A 21,167-nucleotide genomic window follows, 5' to 3' on the forward strand; every position below is an offset into this window, starting at 1 on the left:
GAACATTTATAAATTTAGCAAACCCAGGAGGGGCTGGTGGTCCTTCACGAGGGTAAATTCGCGACCTAGAAAGTAATCACGGAACTTTGTGACACCAAACACCAGGGTAATGCCCTCTCTCTCTAGCTTAGAATAATTCTTTTCAGCGGCTGACAGCGTACGGGACCGCAACCCTATGGGCTTGGCCATGCCGTCGATCGGGTGGAATAGAGCTGCGCCTACACCGTACTAGGAAGGGTCACATTCGAACGTCAACTCTTTCGACGGATCGAAGTGTACGAGAATCTGAGCGTACCTTAAGATTTCCCTGGCTTTATAGAAGGCAGCTTCCTGTTTCGGTCCCCACTGCCATTTTGTGCCCTTCTTCAGGATTTATACTTTTTATGCGCAAACAAACAGGGACGAAGGATAGGGGCAACACAAGGACGAGCGCCTTGTGTTGCCCCTATTCTTCGTCCCTGTTTGTTTGCGCATAAAAAGTATAAATATGAATATGTTCCAACTAGGCCGACTCGCAGTTATGCTTCTTCAGGAGTTTGTTAAGTGGTGAAAGTAAAGAAGACATGTTTGGCAAAAATCTGGCATAAAATGTCAACATTCCCAAAATGGAGCACAGCTCACCGACGTTATATTGGCGGGTTGCTTGCACAATTGCCTCTAAGTTCTTCTCGGTCGGGTGAAGACCCTCTGTATCTATGCGATGGCGAAGGTACGTGACGGCTGGCTGCCGAAAATTGTACTTGTCATAAATCAGCTTAGCTTCGTGTTTTCGGAAACGTTCTAGCACATTTCTGAGACGTTCGCTTCCAACTCCACGCGTCTCGGAAACCAGTACATCATCGAGGTACGCTTGGACGCCTGTTAAGCTTGACAGTATCGCATCTATTCTTTATTGTAAAATAGCCGGAGCAGAGTATATTCCGAAGGGAAGCCTATTATAAGAAAACAACGCTTTGTGCGGGTTAATGACGCAAAGCTTTCATAGAGGCTTCATCCAGGTTACTTGATTGTATGCATCACGCAAATCAAGAATGCTGAAATGCTCCCCTCCGTTTAAGTATGTGTACATATCCTCAATAACTGGGAGACGGTACAGGCTGAGTTCAGGGTGGCATTGAAGTCACCACAAATTCTGATTGTTCCGTCTTTCTTGAGTACTGGCACGATCGGAGTCGCCCATTCGGAATGTTGGATGGGCGAAAGTACGCCGATAGAGACCAGCTGGTCCAGCTTTTGCGATACCCTGTCCCTTAGCGCGTAAGGAATGGATCTTGCCTTACAGAATTTGGGCACGGCTCGCTCCTTCAGCTGCAAGGTGACCGTAGGCCCCAGCTCTGTCAAGCAAGAAAATCAGGTCACGGTCACAAAGATTTGGTCCTGAACAGTTTAGCACAATAAGCGGGTAGCTCACAGAGACAGTCTTGTATTGCACACAAGGCTACAATTCTCCCAGCACTGGCAATGGTCCAACATGGTAACTTCGCATGTGAAGGTTTAGGCGCCGGCCGTGTTCGCGATGCTTGTCAAAAACGTCCCGAGAAATGACGCAGACAGGCGAGCCAGTATCCACTTCCATGGGAAGTTGCACATACCCCCCATGTGAAGATGCACGTATCGGTGGCTCGAGGCGGCTTTTTTGCAGAAAGTAAGGCCAATATATGTGCCCCTTCACTACTGTCGCGCTTAGATACAGCTTCTTCGAGAGCCAAAGCTTTTCCCTGCATTACTTGCGGTGCGACACGGCCCTTTTTGGCGGTGATGCCGCACATCTTTGCAAGATGACCACGGGGCCTGCAGCGATAACACCTTGCTCTAATCCAACTACAGCTGCTGTCGTCGCGTTTGCCGCTTCCACATCTACCACACTGATGTGGAACGAATCGAACACGCGAAGCTTGAACAGAGTTGGCCTCAGAAGCTTGCAGCTGAAGCAAGGGTGCTAGTTCTGATGTCATTCTTTCGGCATCATTTTCAGCGGATTCGGCAGAAAGAGCCAATGTTTCGGCCTCTTCTAGCGGTAAATCCTTTTTTGCTATAGCATTTGCTTCCGCAAATTGTAGTTCTACTTTTCCAGTATGTTCTCAGTGTTCGCAGTGTATTTCTCAGTATGTTTTATCAAGTGATGTTCTCAGCAAATCGCACTCGTCTTGCTTCTATATTTTCATTATTTATTCACCGTGATAGTTAATGTTATGTAACTCCCTATGTAATGCCTGGAAAAGGCCCTTTAGGGTACATGAATAAAGGAAGGCAATGGAGCGCACGCTGCAGACAATGCGATCCCTAGGCATATGGTCAATCCGCGCGCCGACATTGCAGTTGTCTGCTATTCGGCGATGGCAACAAGAAACGTGTTAACGGTTTCGCCGGGAAGCTGTGAGCGGTTGAAGAACTTGTAGCTCTCAGTTATCTCTTGCTTCATCGGATCGTAGTACCCTCCGAAACTTGAATGACTTCCTTGTAAGTCAATTCATTTGGTGCACGTGCGGCTACTCTGCCAGCTAGCACCTCGAATGTCCTGCTAGGCATCGCCGGAACCAGTAATGCTCTGTTCTTAGACGGGTCCGTTACGCTGTTTGCTTCGAAATACGCTTGTGCTCGGACAAGGTAAGGCATCCGCTTTTGTTTTGTTGAATCCCGGCAGCTGCAGGCAGGTCATCGCTGTCGTTCCGGCAGGACCTTCGGGATCCGTCTTGGTGGCCTGGGTAAGAACCGAACTCGTCGCCACTGTTGTAGCGCCAGCTACTCAGCAGCGAAGAACAGACGCATGGGCTGCAACAGATTCAGCCAAGTTTCTGCGCACCTATTAACGGTGCACTGTATCTAGGCCTTCGATTCCCCCGAAGCACAGCGGTGCACCCTGCAACCCCCGTGCTAGATTGAACGGGATGCAAGGCAATGTGCCGCCGCGGTGCAGTGCACCCCTGAATATTGCCGTGAGCGGGTGCAGCCCGGCAAGCCATAACTAGCATCACTTGCACCTTTTCGTTTGTGGTGCCGTACACCTTTTCTGAATCGAACAAACCTCCGCTACCACCACCCCGCGTTGTACGCATTCCATGTGCTTTGTTAACACTCCCTGTACTGTCAGGTCGGGAGACGGTTTTCCATTGTCACGATCATTCTCATACATGTTGGCGGCGGTCTGCAGCTTTTCCTCGGCTGCTTGAAGTCTTTTTTCCACCGCCTTCCGTGTATTACGTTCCATATTTAGCTCATTTTTGAGCTCTACGACCTGTTTCACGAGCTCATCTTGAAACCTCTATTTTATTGGGTCTACCATCGACATCACAGTGTCTGCCGATCGATTCGACTTTCTCTCCGTTCTCATCCTTCGCCTCGTCCACCTTCTGCGACCCCCCCCTTGCACACTGCCCATTTTACCGTATTTCTTGCCATGTGTTGCACTTAGCTTTTTCTAATGCAAACACCGAAGCTTTCATAGCCCGTACCTCAAGCAAAGGTCAATATGCACAGAACCTAAATCCTTAAAGTGCCGCAAATTAATTATTACCAATGTTTTGAAAGCAATAAATGCCGCACGGTATGACACGCGTTCGCACGTGTTCGAACACGCGGCCACGCTCTCACTGTCCTACCAAAGCAATATTTCTGATACCAATAGGACACACGCTAAAACCACTAATAGCTATTAGTCTTGTCACTTCCAAACTACTAAAACTACTATTTAAAGGCTATAAAGACATGACGTCGCACACGGTTGCACGTGTTGAAACACGTGGCACGCAAGGACGCTCTGACTATCGTGCAAAACCAGATATACATGAAACACACCCGTACTCACCAAAAAAGAAAGAAGAAAAAGAAAACTAGCAAATTTGCTATTTAAAGCCGAAAAAAATCAGCAAATAAAGAAACAGAAGCAAGCTCAAAGCATGCACAAAAACTTATGTTTTCGTCGCCGCCACGGAGCCCTGAAAGAACACATCGGTCCGCCACAAACAAAACCTCATACTTGTCGAGAGTCGTCGCAAACTCCCAATCTCTCCGATCACCCTATTGGCAAATGGATGGATGGATAGATGCTATGAAGCGTCCCCTTTGAAACGGGGTGGTGGTTTGCGCCAAATGTCCTAACTACATTTAAATAGAAAAATGAAAAAGAAAGCGGAATTCCCAGTATCACGCTTTCTTAACCACTATAGGGAACTTTGCTTTTGTACGCCTCCGTTGTCTGTGATCTCCCTACTTTTCTGCCACCAAACTTTCAAGCGCCTTTACAGGCGCCCAGTGATCTGCGCCGCCTACCGAGAGAGACGCCAACCACGACCGAAAAAATTGTCCGCGCGACCCTCGTGCAGACACCTCAGCTGTTCTTCCGCCGTGAGTCCGGTCCATACTAGAATATGCCTTAGTTGCCTGGTTACCGCACTATTAATATAATATAAATGAACTTGCAGTGGTACGAGCGAGCGAACGAAGCAACTTTATCAGGAATGCCTGCAGAACGATTAGCCTTCCCCTCTAAGGGAGACGTCATCGTGACGCGGCCATGACCTCTTCCCGGCGTGTGGCGCCTCTACTCCGGCCGTGGCCGCACTACTCCCTTTGGTCGACCACGCCTGCCCCTCTTTTGGGGTGGCAGTCTCCCTTCGGCTTCGCTTGGTCGGTGCCTTTCGAGGGCCGCCGAGATTTGCTGGACGGCCTGGGCTTGGACCTCGTAATCGTAGCACCTCGTTGCGACCTCGAGCCGCTGTGGGATCGTTGTCATTGTTGCGGCTTCGTGCGGGTTCTTGGCACAGTCCCAAAGGACGTGAGCTGCCGTGGCTCTTTCCTTTCGGCACACACAAGACAGGTCACTCACATAAACACTCCGACACACGTGCCTCCTCAGCACAGGGGTGAATAACGACCCCCGTCTGAAGTGGCTGGTACAACACCGCTTCCTTACGGGTCAAGCCCGGATGAGGTGGCGGCGTAGTCCTACTCTCTAGTCTGTACCACTTCACAACTTTGTTGTAGGAGGTAAAAAAAAAAAATAGAACAGCGCCCATATTATGGAAAAGATATCTACTGCGGATCTACAATATCTACTGCGGATCTATCTATCTATCTATCTATCTATCTATCTATCTATCTATCTATCTATCTATCTATCTATCTATCTATCTATCTATCTGTCTATCTGTCTATCTATCTATCTATCTATCTATCTAATATATATATATATATATATATATATATATATATATATATATATATATATATATATATCTTTTAGCTCTGCATTTCGGCTTTCATATAGCGAGTACTTATCTGCTGCTAAGCAGTCTTCAACCCGCAGTTATCATGGACTTAACCTGAAACCAGTTTTTGCTCACACTAAGAGATTTAAATGCAGTTTTTTCCCACGTACTATTGAGCTATGGAATTCTTTACCTGACAATATCCGTTTGCTCCCATCAAATGAAATTTGCACCGCACTAGCTGGCAATGTACCCTAATAACATTTGGCCCCCACTGCGGCATGCATCATAATCATATCGTGATTTTGGCACGTAAACCCCCCCAGAAAGCCCCTTGCCTTTTTCGTCGGCTCACTCAAGGTTGGTGAAGAGGGCAATCGCAAAAGCCGCCTTCTCTGTTGCACTGCAAATATCGTGCATACACGAGATTGAAATGGCTTTGAAAGGTCAGGTACAGCCGCTTTTACGAGCTGGTTTTCCGAGCATCTTCCTAGTACAGCTAGCGGAAAACATGTTAGCGGAACTTCACCAAAGGAAGAAGCCACGCAAAACCGAGCTCAATACTTCCAAAATGGCTGTCATTTCCTGTGTGCACGGGGTGTCCCATAGATTGAAGGCCGCCGGAAGGGCGGGTGTTTCGGTTGTGTCTTCAGCCCCAGGCAAGCTGAACGCCGCTTGCAGAAGGGTCAACCGCAACACCCCCCCCCCCCCCAAAAGAAAAAGAAAAAAGTTTGTGACAAGAAACATTAGGCACACCTCCCCACCTACATCACGGGAGCCGTTTATGAAAAAAAAAAACCTTTAAATTGGACGTCGTTTGGAAAGTTTCCGGGATCGTAACAAACTTCAAAGACTTTTTTCAAAATTCTCGTTGCAACAGCGCGTATCGATATGATTAAACATATTTACAATATTTCTCTCTTCATAACACGATCCCAAGATAACTAGCGGAATTATATATATATATATATATATATATATATATATATATATATATATATATATATATAACTCTGCTGGAAATCCCACACGTTCAATCGGGCCGCGGCTTAGTGATTTTGACGGAGTCGTTATTTTGCGTAATCGCTTCCCAGCTGATTTTGAATATGATTGAAGGGCTTTGTGCCAATGCAATATGCACGTATGGTCACAGAAGAATGTAGGTATTTCCTCTAGCTTCCTGGGGGCTCTCCGAGATGGCGGGCCTTTTGCGCGGCCTTTCTGCGCTGTGGCAAGGAACCAGTCGCTACAGCTGCTCATTATGAAACGCGGTCACAGCACGCCTCTCTTATAAAACAAGCCTTGTGACTGGAGTGAGACTTACGGACAACGTGCGTGCACACGCATGCTTGTTCCTTGCAGTGCCCGGCCACGCCCTTGTAGCTCTTATTGGCCGCGTACTTTGTTTTGCATTCCTTGTCGCATGTGCTGTCTTCACACTTCGTTGGTACTCTACAATAAATCAATCAATCAATCAATCAATCAATCAATCAATCAATCAATCAATCAATGCGCCCATGTAGCCGCACTCGAAAAACTATAAAGTAATAGTGAAACAGAATAAGCACATAATGGAGGCGGTTGTTTGTCTATTTGTTTGAAAAAAGTAATGGTGATTATAACGCGCACTGTTCCAGATCAAACTGCAGCTTAGTAGTTAATGCTTTGCATAGAAGTAATACAAAAAAAAGCCGATAGTAATCGCCTCAAAATGCATTTGAATGTTTATGTCGAAAGTTTAAAAGAAGCTTAGGAAAATTCCTTGTTGAATATTGCCTGTTTAAAAGAAGCACCGAAAGAAGAATCAAAATTGCAGTTGATAATTTCAGTGAAAAGCACGATAGCGAAGGAAATCTAGGGCGGAATTCACTAAGCTACGCTGTTCGTAAGCAATTTCTTAGCCGAAAATTCTTTAAGATAAGGGCGCAACCGAAGTCGCAGCGCATTTAACTTAAGGCGTCGTATGAGAGCGAGGAGGAAGCAAAGCTCAGATTAAACGACAAGGAATGCAAGAATTACCGCGGTGAACCGGTAGCATGATCGCACATCATGCATATGTAGTTGAGGCTATATTATTGCGGCAAATCACTGCATATCCCTATTCGACAGTTTCCTTTTCCGGGCGTCTGCTACAGCGACGACAGGCGCAATCGCGCTCCTACGTTCCCCGCTCCACCATAGAGAAAGAAATTCAACAAGAGGGGACACTCGGCAAAAACTGGCAACAAGAAACACGTCACGCCTGGTGTCAACTCCATCCGTTAGTTGACACGAGCATCAGAAAAAAAAAAGAATGTGAAATGAACTTACAGACAACGATTTATTATTTTTTATTCTTTCTCATTAAAACTTTAGAAGTTTTGCGTGTAAATGAACTCATATTTTGGGACTTATTGTTCTTGCTTTGCCTAGCAACAAGCTAGCCGCACGCCAGACGCGCGTGCATACGTCATGCGCCAGACATGCCACAGGAGCGAGCCAGGCCGGCTGCGCATGTGAAGCTCGCGTTCTCGCGACCCGCCTGTTTTGGAAGTAGCCCGTTTTTAGGGCTCCCGGCGTTCTCTTGTGTTCCGTCTGCATTTCAACACGGCACTGCTGCGCCACTGGAGTAAGGCAAGGTGAAGAATTTTGTTTGACAGTCTGCGACTCACTTAAAGCACATTTAGGCTTACTGCACAAAACTGAACCTATATAGTGACGCAGTCATCGAAAAACCGCTCCGCCGTCCAAGGCTAGTTAATTTGAGTTAATTACTCGTACTGGGAGATGTTTGCGACGCTTTCTATGAGCCCAAGCATTATTATAACTCATTTTGGTAGTTTTTGGCATGCTCGCCTCACCTGGCATTGTGACGAAAAGAACCTCGGCAGTGTGACGCAGTTTTGCGTGTACTGAATCTTACCGGGACAAGTTTTGGCGCTTTCTCTGACCCCAGACATTACTGTAACTAATTTCGTTACTTTTTGGGGTACTTTTCAAGCACAGTGGCCGCGCTCGGCGTCGGGGAACAGTTAGCGAAATGCAGCTCTGCTATGTGCCGCAGTTTCGCGTGTACTGAATCTTACTGGGAGAAGTTCGTGACGCATTGTCTGACCCCAAAAATTATTGTAATTCATTTCGTAACCTTTTGGGACACTTTTGAGGTACGCTTGCCGCACCTGGGGTTGTGAAGCTGTTAGCAAAAAAGCAAGCCGGCATTGGTGAGTTAATGTTGCGTTTACTGAGTTTTAGTGGAACAAGTTTGTGACGCTTTCTATGGCCCTGCAAAAACATATACCTTATTTCGGTACTCGCGCTTGTCGAAAACGCGACGAGCGATTGCCCAGAGCGATAACGCGGGAGTGTGTTGCTTGCGCCGACCGGACGCGTAAAAGATAACGCCGAGGAGCTCAAGTACACTTGAAATTTCTGTCTTCTGAGCGACTGAAAACAGGCTTTGCACCCACGAATCTGTCTTGAGTGCGACTAGAAGGCATTGTGCGAGCGTTTATCATGGCTTGTGTTGTAGCCACCTCTGTGTACTTGGCGTACCATCGCGTCGACTGAGGCCAAGTTGTTTTGGAAACGCGCAGTCAACCGTGTATTTGTGCTCTTAAAGTACAGGAAATAATACCCGGGAAGGGAGGGATGCGTGAAAATCGGATGTTTTCTACAGATTTTATGGCATTGTTTCGGAGGAGTCCATTTGCTACGAAATGTATGTAAAAGTGAATTTATCTGTAATGCCGTTCATTCACCACTTACGCACGTTTCGCCTCTACACGCAATATTCCTGTTAGGTCACTATACCAAAATGATACATGCTTGCAATTAACTTTTTTTCAGCTGATGCCATCTGGTGGAGCTTCGTACGGCAACGGCTGCTGCTTACCTGGTGCCACAACTTTGGATGAATGCACAAGAAGCCCGGAACGAGCACCCATGTAGAGTAATATAAACATTTCATCATTTCAGAAGACGTCTTGCGTTTTCTTTATGAAATTGCACGCGACACAAATTCTGTGGAGGCTTGTAAAGATCATTCGCAATCATTTTTACTAAATAATAAAACTATCTGCGCCAAGGCCGCGCGTGGTTCAACAGTAGAAGCGAAAAAAAAAATTGGAGGACTCTTAAGCTTCGCCTTCAAGAGTGGAACGCGACAGCGTTCCCGTCGACCCGCCAAGGGGTGTAAGACAATGGGCTACGGCGCAGCGACTACGCGCCCCGCATCGGACGCGGTGAGCGTCGAGCAACGCAGCGTTCGGCGCGACAACGAAATGTGCGCCTGAGCAAGCGACGCACGCCTCAGCCTTAGAAACAGCTCGTTTCTAAGGCAACACCGCGTTCACTAGAGGCGCTTTTGTACCGCTTTGAAGCATTGAACTCGTGGCTCAGTGGTAACGTCTCCGTCTCACACTCCGGAGACCCTGGTTCGATTCCCACCCAGCCCATCTTGGAAGTTGCTTTTTATTTATGAAAGTGCCTGCCGTGATTTATCGCTCACGGCCAACGCCGCGGACGCCGACGCCGACGACACCGGCTTTTCTGCGACACGAGCTCCTTAACGCTATCGCGTTAAAAAAAGCATGCCGCGCCGATCAGCGGAGCCGGCGTGGCGTGTACCAACTGGCGTTCTCAACGCGCGCGCCCAAAACCGAAACCGGAAGGTGTGAATACCATCCGCTTGGTGCGCTATACAGTCAATTCGGCCGCTGGGCTCTATGGGAGTGTCCGCTCTTGTTGAAATTTCTTTCTCTGACTCCACCGTCAAAAGAATGGCAGTGGACGTATCACGCATTTTTCTCACATTTCTGCGTGACAGGACCGATGGAAGCATGGTGACATATTTGGCGCAGAAAAGACGCTCAGGTGGGGCACTTGCCGGCCGGGTCTGCCAGGCTAACCCCACCTGCAACAATATCGCCCCCTCTACGACTACCATATTACAAAGCGACTAAATGTCTTTATTTCGATGCTAATTCCAAAAAGGAAAGAAAATCTGCGTAATAAATAGCTCATATGGACTCAATCAAGGCGACCAGCAACCGTATGTTCATCGGTATGGAGTGTGATCGCACTGCACGCCGTTGCAGGTGCGGTTCAAATGTTGCGCATAGGCTCAATACCAGCTCCCTCGGCAGCCGGTACCGCCTACATGTATAAGGTGCTGGTCGACGATGTCGTCGAGTGCGAATCGACGACGAAACACGCGCTCCCTTCGCATAGGATCCCTGCCGAGGGCACAGAGAGCTATTAAAGCAGCCCTGAAAGAGAAATGCAGGAGGAAGCCGTGGTTACTGACATTCGCAAAATTTCGACAGAAAACTTCATTACGTAACATCCACATGTGCAAGTTTCTCTGCCTATCACACTTTGACGTCATGCGTATCAGCGTTCATCATTTCTTCTTGGCTTCTCCACAGATGATGAAACCCAATGATGCATCACAGTAGGTGAAGAGCTTGTTTTGCAAATTCAGGCGGCCGCATTTCGAAAGAGGCGAAAGACACAAGGGCGTATACACTTCGATTTTGGAGACCGGTATTAAATCATAGGTTTGTGAGATCAGGGCCTAGAGCCCCTATAACTACGCTATCTGTAACAGCCTTAGTGGCAACTCATAGAAGTGAAGGCTGATCAGTCAACACCTGCACAAACATCAACGCCAACTATTCCATTAATTTACCAGCCTCATAAGAACCCAAGTTAAAGGGCATGTCAGAATACTGCACAGCACCGTACAGGAAGTACATAATGGTTCAACGTTTCAAATCAAATCTGTTCATCAATCTTGCGACACTTACGCACTCATACTCAGGAATTCAGGACATGCGTTTAGTTTCTTTTTTCGCCACCACGTGGCGTATCAACCTTAATGATTTGAAATTCGCGCCGTGACGTATGTCATGAAGCACAACTAAAGAAAACACAATAAAAAGAAGCACACCCTGAGACTGTTGCTTCCCCTCGGCACTTGGAAACGAGCGCGCTTATGTATCAGCGTTATCTTGAAGACAACCTGCTACTTGCTCCACTTGCAATGAATCGACGATTTTGCTAGACACCTTGCCAGACAGTTCGTCGGCATTCCGGGTGAGATGTCTGGCCGAGATAACAGCTCCCGCAAAGCTTGCGTTGGGTTCCCTTTCTTCGTTGTTTTTTTCTGTTTATTTGTGCACAACTGCGGCCGCTGGCTTCGGTATAGTCAGCGTTATTTTTCTTGTGCTTTCTAAGAACCAGTGTGATTCAATAAGAGGAAGCTTTGGCTCAGGCCCTTCTTCGATGCTAGCTGCTCAAATACATGTAAAACGCATAAAGGATTTTCTGAGAAAATCGCTCAACCCATATGAATGAGAATTGTTGCATTCAAGAGAGAACGTTAGATCACAGTGATCGCTGCAATAATAATTTTTATCTAGGCCATGGCATTACTGAAAAGAATTATCGGAAATCGGCAAATTTGAAAACGAAGTACGAAGTTTACAAATCCGTTAGTTCGGATGAAAGCTGATATCGCATCCCTCTAAACTGCATCCCTTGGAGCATCTCAATCGGACAAATTCGATGTATGAATTTATAACTTATGTGAAGTTACAATGCCTGTTAAGATTTTGCGAATACCATGTTCAGGAGTTAGTGGTGTATTTCAGGGTGGCATATGATATATCATTTTTGCCTGCATTAAATGAAATATTAGGTGCAGCTTAGAGAATTCCGATATCGTGTTTAGTTGCTGAGGTACAGAGTCGTATACTTTGAGTATTGTTTCTTGAGATTTCGCATTTTTTTCGGAATTTACAAAAGTGGAAGCTAAATAAAAATTGGCTTTCTGAAATTTAATTTTAACTGTTTCTTTTAAGTTCAACATACCTCATGAATTGCGGTGCAGTGGTTGTAAGAAGAAAGGATTGATGATTTCCCAGGTAGGAGCTAAAGCTTCCCGTTAAGTTAGGTTTAGACTAATACTTTTGCTGAGAGAAGAAGCAATACGAGTAGCGCATATACATTATGACGGCCGCAGTTCGATGGGGGCGAAATGCGAAGACACACGTGTATTAGATTTACGTGGGTGAACGTTAAAGATGCGCAGGTGGTCGAAATTTTCCAGATTCCCCAACTAAGCCATGCCTCATAATCAGATCGTGGTCTTGTCACGTAAAACTCCACATTTTTTTTATTTACAGAATGTGCAGTAATTTACAGTAATTGACAAAGCCAAGCCTACAGCAGGCTAGTCATTAAAGCGTTCACTTCTTCAGACCTAAGCTCGTGTTCATCTTCCTCATCTTTGTGCAGAGCTGCGCAACATATTCCCACTTGGCGTGGAAGCGCCATCCCGCTGCTTTTTAGGCAGAAAAGTACTGGTAGGGTTTTAGGTGGCTGACCTGAACGACGTCATGGAAAGTCTGTATGGAGTGAGTAGTAGGTGTGACCGGAGACATATCGTAGGTTACTGCTCGTAGCCCGCCGGCGACTACGAGCAGTTCGCCGGCGGGCTGAAAGAAGATACAGGAGAACCAAATCCATCCATGATCTCAGAGAGGCAAGGCGGATGCAAAAGAAGATTCAACGCCGCATTGATGCACTTCAATCTCAAAGATGGAAACGTTTCTGTGAGTCGTTGGATCCAAGTCAGCGATTATCTCAGATATGGAGAACTGTGCGTGGACTTCGCGTATCACCGCAACAGCGTGTTCCTTTTAAGTCCCTCGCTTCGCAACAAGGTCGCAGCGAAATAGACATTGCCGAAGAATTTTGCGCAAGACTTGCCAGCTCGCATCCTCAACGCGCCCTTACACATGTGCCATTCCTGTGCCACGGGATTCCCGCATGGATGTAATGTTTTCGGTGGAGGAGCTTGAAGCGGCACTAGCGACTTGCAGGCGCTCTTCGTCACCTGGGCCGGACGGCATTACATATGCGGCGCTTGCCAATCTTGGGCAGAAAGCACGACTCATGCTGCTAAACCTTTACAACGAGTCTTGGCGCAATGGTTTGGCTCCACGTGAATAGAAATGCAGCCGCTTGGTTCCGCTTCTCAAATCTGGCAAATCACCGTTAGATTTGTCATCGTACCGCCCCATCGCTCTGGCCAGTTGCATAGGGAAAATAATGGAAAGAATGATTGTGACTCGCCTGGAATGGTACCTCGAAAGTTACAACGTGTACCCAGATGCTATGGCTGGCTTCCGGCGTGGGCGCTCATCCATAGATAATGTCATCGATTTGGTCACGTATGTTCAACATCAAAAACGGATGAAACAACTCACTGCGGCATTATTCCTTGACATAAAAGGCGCCTATGATAATGTAGCACATTATGCAATTATAGAGGCCCTGATTAAAGCAGGAATCGGTGGCCGCACTTTTCTGTGGCTGTGCAGTTATTTGACCGACAGGCATTTCTTCGTGCTGACCGAGGAAGGCGCCACGACTCAACACCAAACGTTCCGTGGAGTACCGCAAGGCGGAGTGTTGAGCCCGACGCTATTCAACCTAGTGCTCGTTGGCCTAGTCAGATGCTTGCCCAACACAGTTCAAGTATCAATCTATGCCGACGACATCTGCATTTGGGCGTCTGCTGTAACACGACTGCAGGTACGAGCACGGCTACAAAAGGCAGCTACCTTAACATCACTGTACTTGCGAAAACAGAACTTAGAGCTGTCTTCAGAGAAATGCTGCCTTGTTACTTTCACTCGGAAGGAAATGAAGCGTTATTCTGTAAGTGTCAACGGACAAGCAGTTGCAAATGCACGTAACCACCGCTTTTTAGGGGTAATTATCGACCGCGACCTATCATGGAGCCCGCACGTTTCGTACCTAAAGAAGAGGCTGCTGACAATAATACATCTCCTCAAATTTCTCGGCGGGAAGTCATGGGGCACATCGGTGCGATCAATGCTGCAGCTTTATAACGCCTTGTTCCTCGGTTTCGCAAGATACAGCCTCCCTGTGCTTGGTAACACCTGCAAAACAAACCTGCGTGTACTCCAGGGACTACAAGCTCAAGCCCTAAGGACGTGTCTCGGTCTTCCGAGGTGTGCGTCTACAGCGGCAACGATTGTCATAGCTCGGGATCACCCAATATCAACGTACTTGGTAACCGACGCTCTCAGAGCGCATATTCGCCACGTTGCCCGACTACCTTCTCACCACCTTGCCGCTCTACCCGCAGAAAGGCCACACACAACTATCAGTCGTATGATTGTTGCCAATCGCACCTCATTGCCATTGAACTACATGCCTGCAGCAAGACCATCCTCACCTTTATGGTGCCTGCACAGACCTGAAGTACGCCTCACCATCCCAGGAATCACTAACAAGGCTAACATGCCGTCGTTTGCCCTGAAGCAGGCCACATTAGAACTTTTACATGCAGTGCACAGCGGCCGCGTACACGTTTACATCGATGGCTCAGTCACATCTGCAAGTTCAGCTGCTGCTGTGGTGATACCAACAAGATCCGTCGAAATACAGCTAAAAACGTCGCATGTATCATCAACGACAGCTGCTGAACTGGTAGCCTTGCGTGCGGCTCTTCATTTCATTCAGGAGGAACCACCCCATGCATGGTCAGTCTTCTGTGATTCCAAGGCAGCCCTACAGAGTGTACTCTCAGCACTGCGCCATGGATCACATGAACAGCTCGTCGCAGAGATCAGAGAAGTACATCATCGCATAGTTGACGAAGGACATGATATCATATATCAGTGGTTGCCTAGTCACTGTGGCATACACGGCAATGATCGAGCAGACGCAGCTGCCCGATCTGCCCATGACGGCGTCAGCTGCGTTGCCATTCCTCTTTCGAGAGCCGACGCAGCGAAAAAACTTGCCGTACTGGCAAACGACCTGACATTAGCTCAGTGGAATTCATCCGATTTCACAAGTGCACGACTTCACACCCTGGACCCTAATTTACAACTCCGTATTCCGCCCGAGCTTCCACGACGCGACTGTACCCTTCTAGTTCGTCTATGGCTTGGAGTAGCATTTTCAAATGCGTATTCCTTTCTTATCGGAATGTCCGACAACCCACTTTGTGACTTCTGCGGGTGCAACGAAACAATCGCGCACCTTCTTTGTGAGTGCTCTCGTTTCAACCCGCAAAGAGCAGTCCTCTCAGCCACCCTAGACAAACTGGACAAGCGCCCACTGACAGAAAACAAGATCCTTGGATACTGGCCTACGCGAATATCAGCGCGATCGGCTATGAAGGCGCTGCTGCGGTATTTAAAAGACACTGGACTTTCTGACAGATTGTGACGCAGGATTGTACGGTGACACTGCACAACACTAGGAACACCTCTGCGGGCTGCGTGACAGTGCCCACAGAAACAGTTTGTGTGTACGTGCGTGTGTGTGTAGTTTTTTTTCTTTTTTTTAATCCTTCTCTCTCTCACCTATCGCATCCCCTTGCCCCTCCCCCAGTGCAGGGTAGCCAACCGGAGATAATCTCTGGTTAACCTCCCTGTCTTTCCTTTGCCTTTCTCTCTCTCTCTCTCTCTCTCTCTCTCTCTCTCTCTCTCACAGAGGAGCTGGTAAGCGCCGGAGTAGCGGCATATCAGTTTTTCTGAGAGGCCGAAACGGCGGGTGGGAGATCGAAGAGGGACAAGATCCCGGAGAATATAATCGGCGTCCCGGTGACTACTGCCACAAAGGCTTTTACTCTTGTTCTGAGAAGCACAAAGGCGACGGTGAGCAACTTGGCGTGTTTCTTGGGCTCGAGCAATGACATCGCTTGTATACTCAGACACGGACTCTTGAGGGGTAGGCAGTATTGTACTAAAAAGCAATACTGCATCTCGGCCGCACAACAAATAAAATGGCGAGCAACGTGCAGTGTCGTGGCGTGATGAATTGCACGCTAATATGACAAACGGGCGAGCAGTATCCAAGTCACGATGGTCATCAGAAACATATATGAAGAGCACGTCTGTTAATATTCGATGAAGCCGCTCCGTAAGACCACTGGTCTGCGGATGACATGCATTAGTAAATTTGTGCTTGGTAGAATAAGGACGGAGGAAGTCGCCCACGTCTGGATGGATGGCTGGATGTTATGAGCATCCCCTTTGGAACGGGGCGGTGGGTTGCGCCACCAAGCTCTTGCTATTATACTGCGTAATGTCCTACCTAAATTAAACAATAAAAAACACTATGGACTACCCCACCCAAATTTTCTGATCCCCTATTGCGAACTGTGCTTTTTTACGTCTCCGTTTTTTGTCGTTTCCCTACTTTTTTCCACCAATCCTCCAATCGCCTTTTACTAATGCCTATTGCGGACATGTTTACTTTTCCACTGCTCCCGCTTAAACAAAGGGCTTCAAGCAGGCCAGTGGTGCTTAAATCGACTGCTGGGTAGACGTCTTCACATTCTAATAAACCATGCTCCATAGTTTCCCTAGCTTTACCGCAGCAAGCACATGCTTCTTCTTTCTTCTTATATCAGGCTTTATAGTAACGTGTTCTAAGGCATCCCGATCTCGCTTCGAAAAGTAATGAGCTTCCGTTTGAGTAATCATAAATGGTTTCTTTCCTGATTTCGTTTTCTCCTCTTAAGTAGTTACTCATGCCAGGTTTCTTTTCCATTGCCGCCACCCATGAGATTATTTCAGCCTCTCTGACTTTCAGCTTGACGTTCTTTGTTGCTGTGTTACCCACCCTACAGGCTGCATTGCATACTTGCTGGTAAGTTTCCTAGTTCTTTTCCTCCACTGCGAATCAATGTTTTTCCTGTACAGATATCTCAACACTCTCCCAGCACATTTACTTTCTTCCATATTCCTCAGCCGTTCTTCATACTCAATTTTACTGCGAGCTTCCCTCACTTCAAAACTAGTCCAGCCCATATCACCCTGCACAGTTTCATTTGTAGTCTTCTCGTGAGCGCCCAATGCGAGGCGACCCACTGACCTTTGGTTCCCATCGAGTCCTGATTGTACCCCTGAGTTAGAGCAAACAACCACCTTTCCAAAAGTAAGTCCTGGAACCATTACACCTTTCCACATGCCTCGGAGGACCTCGTCCTTCGAGGTAAAGAGAAAGGAGCGACCCCTGTCGCTAAGAAGTTGACGAGGAGCGCCGGGGCGAAAAATGACGTTGTGCATTACAACAGTAAGTAGGCTACGCCAGTTGGAAGTTTACCCGCCGTGGTTGCTCAGTGGCTATGGTGTTGGGCTGTTGAACAAGAGGTAGCGGGAACGAATCCCGGCCACGGCGGCCGTATTTCGATGGGGGCGAAATGCGAAAACACCCGTGTACTTAGATTTAGGTGCACGTTAAAGATCCCCAGGTGGTCGAAATTTCCGGAGTGCTCCACTATGGCGTGCCTCATAATCAGAAAGTTGTTTTGGCACGTTAAACCCCATAATTAAATTACGTCAGTTGGAAGGGCTCTGGTGAACGCGAACCAAGTTTTATAATGTGTTGCGACGGCAATACACTTGTTGCTTCAGTCAGATCTGGGGAAAGGTAGCAAGAGATCTACAACAACGTGATAGAAGGGTTCGGTAGGAACGCCAAGAGATAGGAGTAAACCAACAGTGAGCTCAGATGGTTTCTTCTGGCGTTAGAATAACTCACAAGAAGCGACGTAGCGGCGGCCAGATTGCTGCATACCAGGCCAAAAGAATCGTCGCCGGACACGGTCGTACGTACTGATTCTCCGAGGTGACCAAAATTTGGTAGATCGTGCAGCTTGGACAGAATAGCAGTGCGAACATGCCGCGTAATAACCAGCACCATCTAATCCACTGGGGTACATGCTACGCCGATATAAAATGCCGTCATTGAGTAGCAGCATACCAAGAGAAAGGTCACATGACCTAGATGTGAACTTTTCGATGATACCACGTATGCTTGGATATCGGCGCTGTTCGGTAGCAAGGTCAGCTAAGCAGATAGAGAAAATACAGAGCAGAAGCAAAGGTCGCAGGAACATCGTCTGGGTGGCGGTACAAGCAGTCGGCATCTTGGTATAAACGAGCGGACTTGTAAGAAACTGTGTACGAGTATTCCTGTAAGCGTAGCGCCCAGTGACCTAGGCGATCGGTAGTGTTTTTGAGGGACGAAAGCCAGCAGAGCGCATGGTTGTCTGTGGTGAATGTAAAGGGCCGACCACATAGGTAAGGGCGCGATTTCCCTACTGCCTAGAGAACTGCGAGGCAATCACGTTCAGTAATGAAATAATTCCGCTCAGCTGGAGAAAGCAGACGGCTGGCGTAGGCAATGACGCGGTCGTGGAGTCGTTGACATTGGCAAAAAATGGCACCGATTACATGACCACTGGCATCAGTGCGGACTTCTCTTGAAGCAGTCTGGTCGAAGTGCGCAAGAAGAAATGGAGATGTAAGGAGAGAGATAAGCTTCGAAAAGGCAGTTGCCTGTTCAGGTCCCCAAAAAAATGAAGCATCTGCCTTCAGAAGAGCAGAGGATGAGTGACCTCCGAAAAATTGTGCATGAAGCGGCGGAAGTACGAGAACAGGCCCACGAAGCTCCGGTCATATTTAGCACATGTTGGCACGGGAAACTTCTGTACGGGCACGAACTTTTCCCGGGTCTGGGCGCACACCAAATGAATGAACAATATGACCGAGGATAGTAATTTAGCGCCGTCCGAAGTGACATTTAGACGAATTAAGTTGAAGGCCAGCATTAAGAAAAACAGAACGAACGAGCGAGAGGCACTCCGGGTGCATGGCAAATGTAGGAACAAAAACGACGGCGTCATCTAAGTAACAAATACAGATGAACCACTTGAGGTTATGAAGGAATGTGTCCATCATGCATTCAAAAGTAGATGGAGCGTTACATAAACCGAATGATATAAATTTGAACTTGTATAGGACACCGGGTGTTATAAAGGTGGTTTTCTCTCGGTCCATGTCGTCGACCCAGTCTGCCATTAAGCGGAACCAATGCCGATAGAAGAAAAGTACTTCGCACCATAGAGGCAGTCGAGAGCGTGATCAACCCGTGATAGGGAATAAACGTCTTTATTGGTGATCTTGTTGAGGTGCCGGTAATCCACGCAGAAACACCAGCTGGCGTCCTTTTTAACTAGAACGACAGGGGATGCACAAGGACTGAATTATGGTTCAACGATTCATCGAGAGAGAATCTTCTCGACCTCCGTTTGAATGACTTGTCGTTCGTGCAAGGACCGATGGTATGGTCGCCTGTGAATAGGGTGTGCGTCACCCATTTCAGTATGGTGTGTCGTGAGAGAGGTCTGGCCGAAAGGGCGGCCCAGGTCAGAAATGTCGCTGAACGCAGGGAGCAGCTAGTTGGCGTGGTGAGACGGAAGTTCGGGAGCAATAACATTTGTGAGCTGAGGAAGAACAGCCGGCAAAGAAGAAGAGTCAACGGGAGACGACGTAATATAAGCAGCCGAGGCTGAAAATAGGCAAACTTGGGAGGGAGACAGCGTACCTAAGGCTATGCCTTGTGGTAGGACGTGGTCACCGATTCCTAAGTTGACGAGCTGAAGGCTGGTAGAGTTGTTGGTGATACTGACGATGGTTTGCTGAAGAGCAACGTAATGAACAAGGAGGACTTCCGCGAGAGGAGACACAACACAGTCACCATAAGGCTCAGGTGTAGATGTATAAAGCAGGACACGGGTCATGGCTTGTGGGGCGACTCGATAGTGCTCAGCGAAACAGAGCCTGCTGGGAACATCCTCAGGAGTGTCAGGACAGGTAGGTAGGTGGAGCTAAACTATTCTAAGCCAAGTAAAAAATGGCCACTTCCTACACTTACTACACTCTTGTAGTCAGTAAGATAAAAACATAGCCCTATTGACTTCATGAAGCACGAAATTTAAACCATAAGGTGATTTATTAGAGCTGGCGTTGGAACTGTAATTGCAGTGCAAGTATGATTCACTCTGCACGCAGTAGCGTCTTGAGAGGCAGCAGGGAGAGAGAGGGAGTGTATATGCGTGTGCACGTCTTGAGTGTGCATGCGCGTGTACATGAGTTTGTGTGTTCGTCTGCGCTTGTGTCTCCGTATTTCAATCTGCATGCGAACGAGCGCGTTTATACGTCTGCGTGCATACGCGCATTTGTGTATGCGTGCATCTCATTGTACATGCGTGCGTGCGCACATTTTTCTGTGTGTGTACATGCGTGGGTGCGTGTAAATGTGCGTGGAGGTGAAGATGCCCGTTATCTTTACGTCTGTGTGCTTGAGAGAGCGAGAGAGTGTGGTGAAAATGCGCCTGTGTGTATAGGTGTGTGTGAGAAGTTAGAATTTCCTTACTTGTACCTATTCTCGCATGCAAATGAAATATCGGCGTTAAAATTATGTGCTTTTTACGTGTCAAGCTCACAATCTGATTATGATTCCCATCGTAATGGGAGACTCCGGAATAATTTCGACCAAAGCTATCCTAGGTGTGGATCTTACTTAGGCATTTGACAATGTTACACACTCAGCTATCCTACAAAGCCTTACAACCTTGGGAGTCGGAGCCAGGATGAGCAACTACATCCGAGACTTCCTCAACCACCGCACAGCCACATTTACTTTCGGCGACCACAGCCTCCCAGGTATCACACTCGGGGCAGGAGGTACACCCCAGGGAGCCGTCCTTTCCCCTATATTATTCAATATAGCACTCCTTCACCTACCCCAACAACTAGCTCAAATCCCCGACATCCATTTTAGCCTCTACGCCGACGACATCACTGTCTGGACAAACCGAGGCAGTAACGCCGAAATAGAACAACACCTACAATTGGCACTAACCACCATCGACACATATGCACGAGAGCGTGGCCTGACCTGCTCCCCCTCAAAATCGGAGCTCTTTCTATACCGCCACAAGCAACACGATTCAGTCAGTCGTTCCTCCCATCACCCTTACTCCGAGTGCTAGGGCTAGTTATCCACTCTCATGGTGCGCACGGAGAAGTCATAAAAACTCTCCAAACAAATGCTCAACAGACCACCCGACTGATTCGCCGC

The 21,167-nt window shown here is 47.7% G+C and overlaps 1 protein-coding gene across 1 annotated transcript in view; it reads right to left on the reverse strand.

Moving 5' to 3' along the window:
* LOC142570286 (uncharacterized) overlaps positions 1-21,167 on the reverse strand; it is a 46,026-nt gene that overhangs the window by 13,001 nt on the left and 11,858 nt on the right. The window contains exon 2 of the mRNA XM_075678682.1: positions 6,532-6,659. Within this exon, the coding sequence (XP_075534797.1) occupies positions 6,532-6,659 (128 nt within the window). The remainder of the gene's footprint in view (positions 1-6,531; positions 6,660-21,167) is intronic.

Source organism: Dermacentor variabilis, chromosome 1 (genome assembly GCF_050947875.1).
Source record: "Dermacentor variabilis isolate Ectoservices chromosome 1, ASM5094787v1, whole genome shotgun sequence".
NCBI lineage: Eukaryota > Metazoa > Arthropoda > Arachnida > Ixodida > Ixodidae > Dermacentor > Dermacentor variabilis.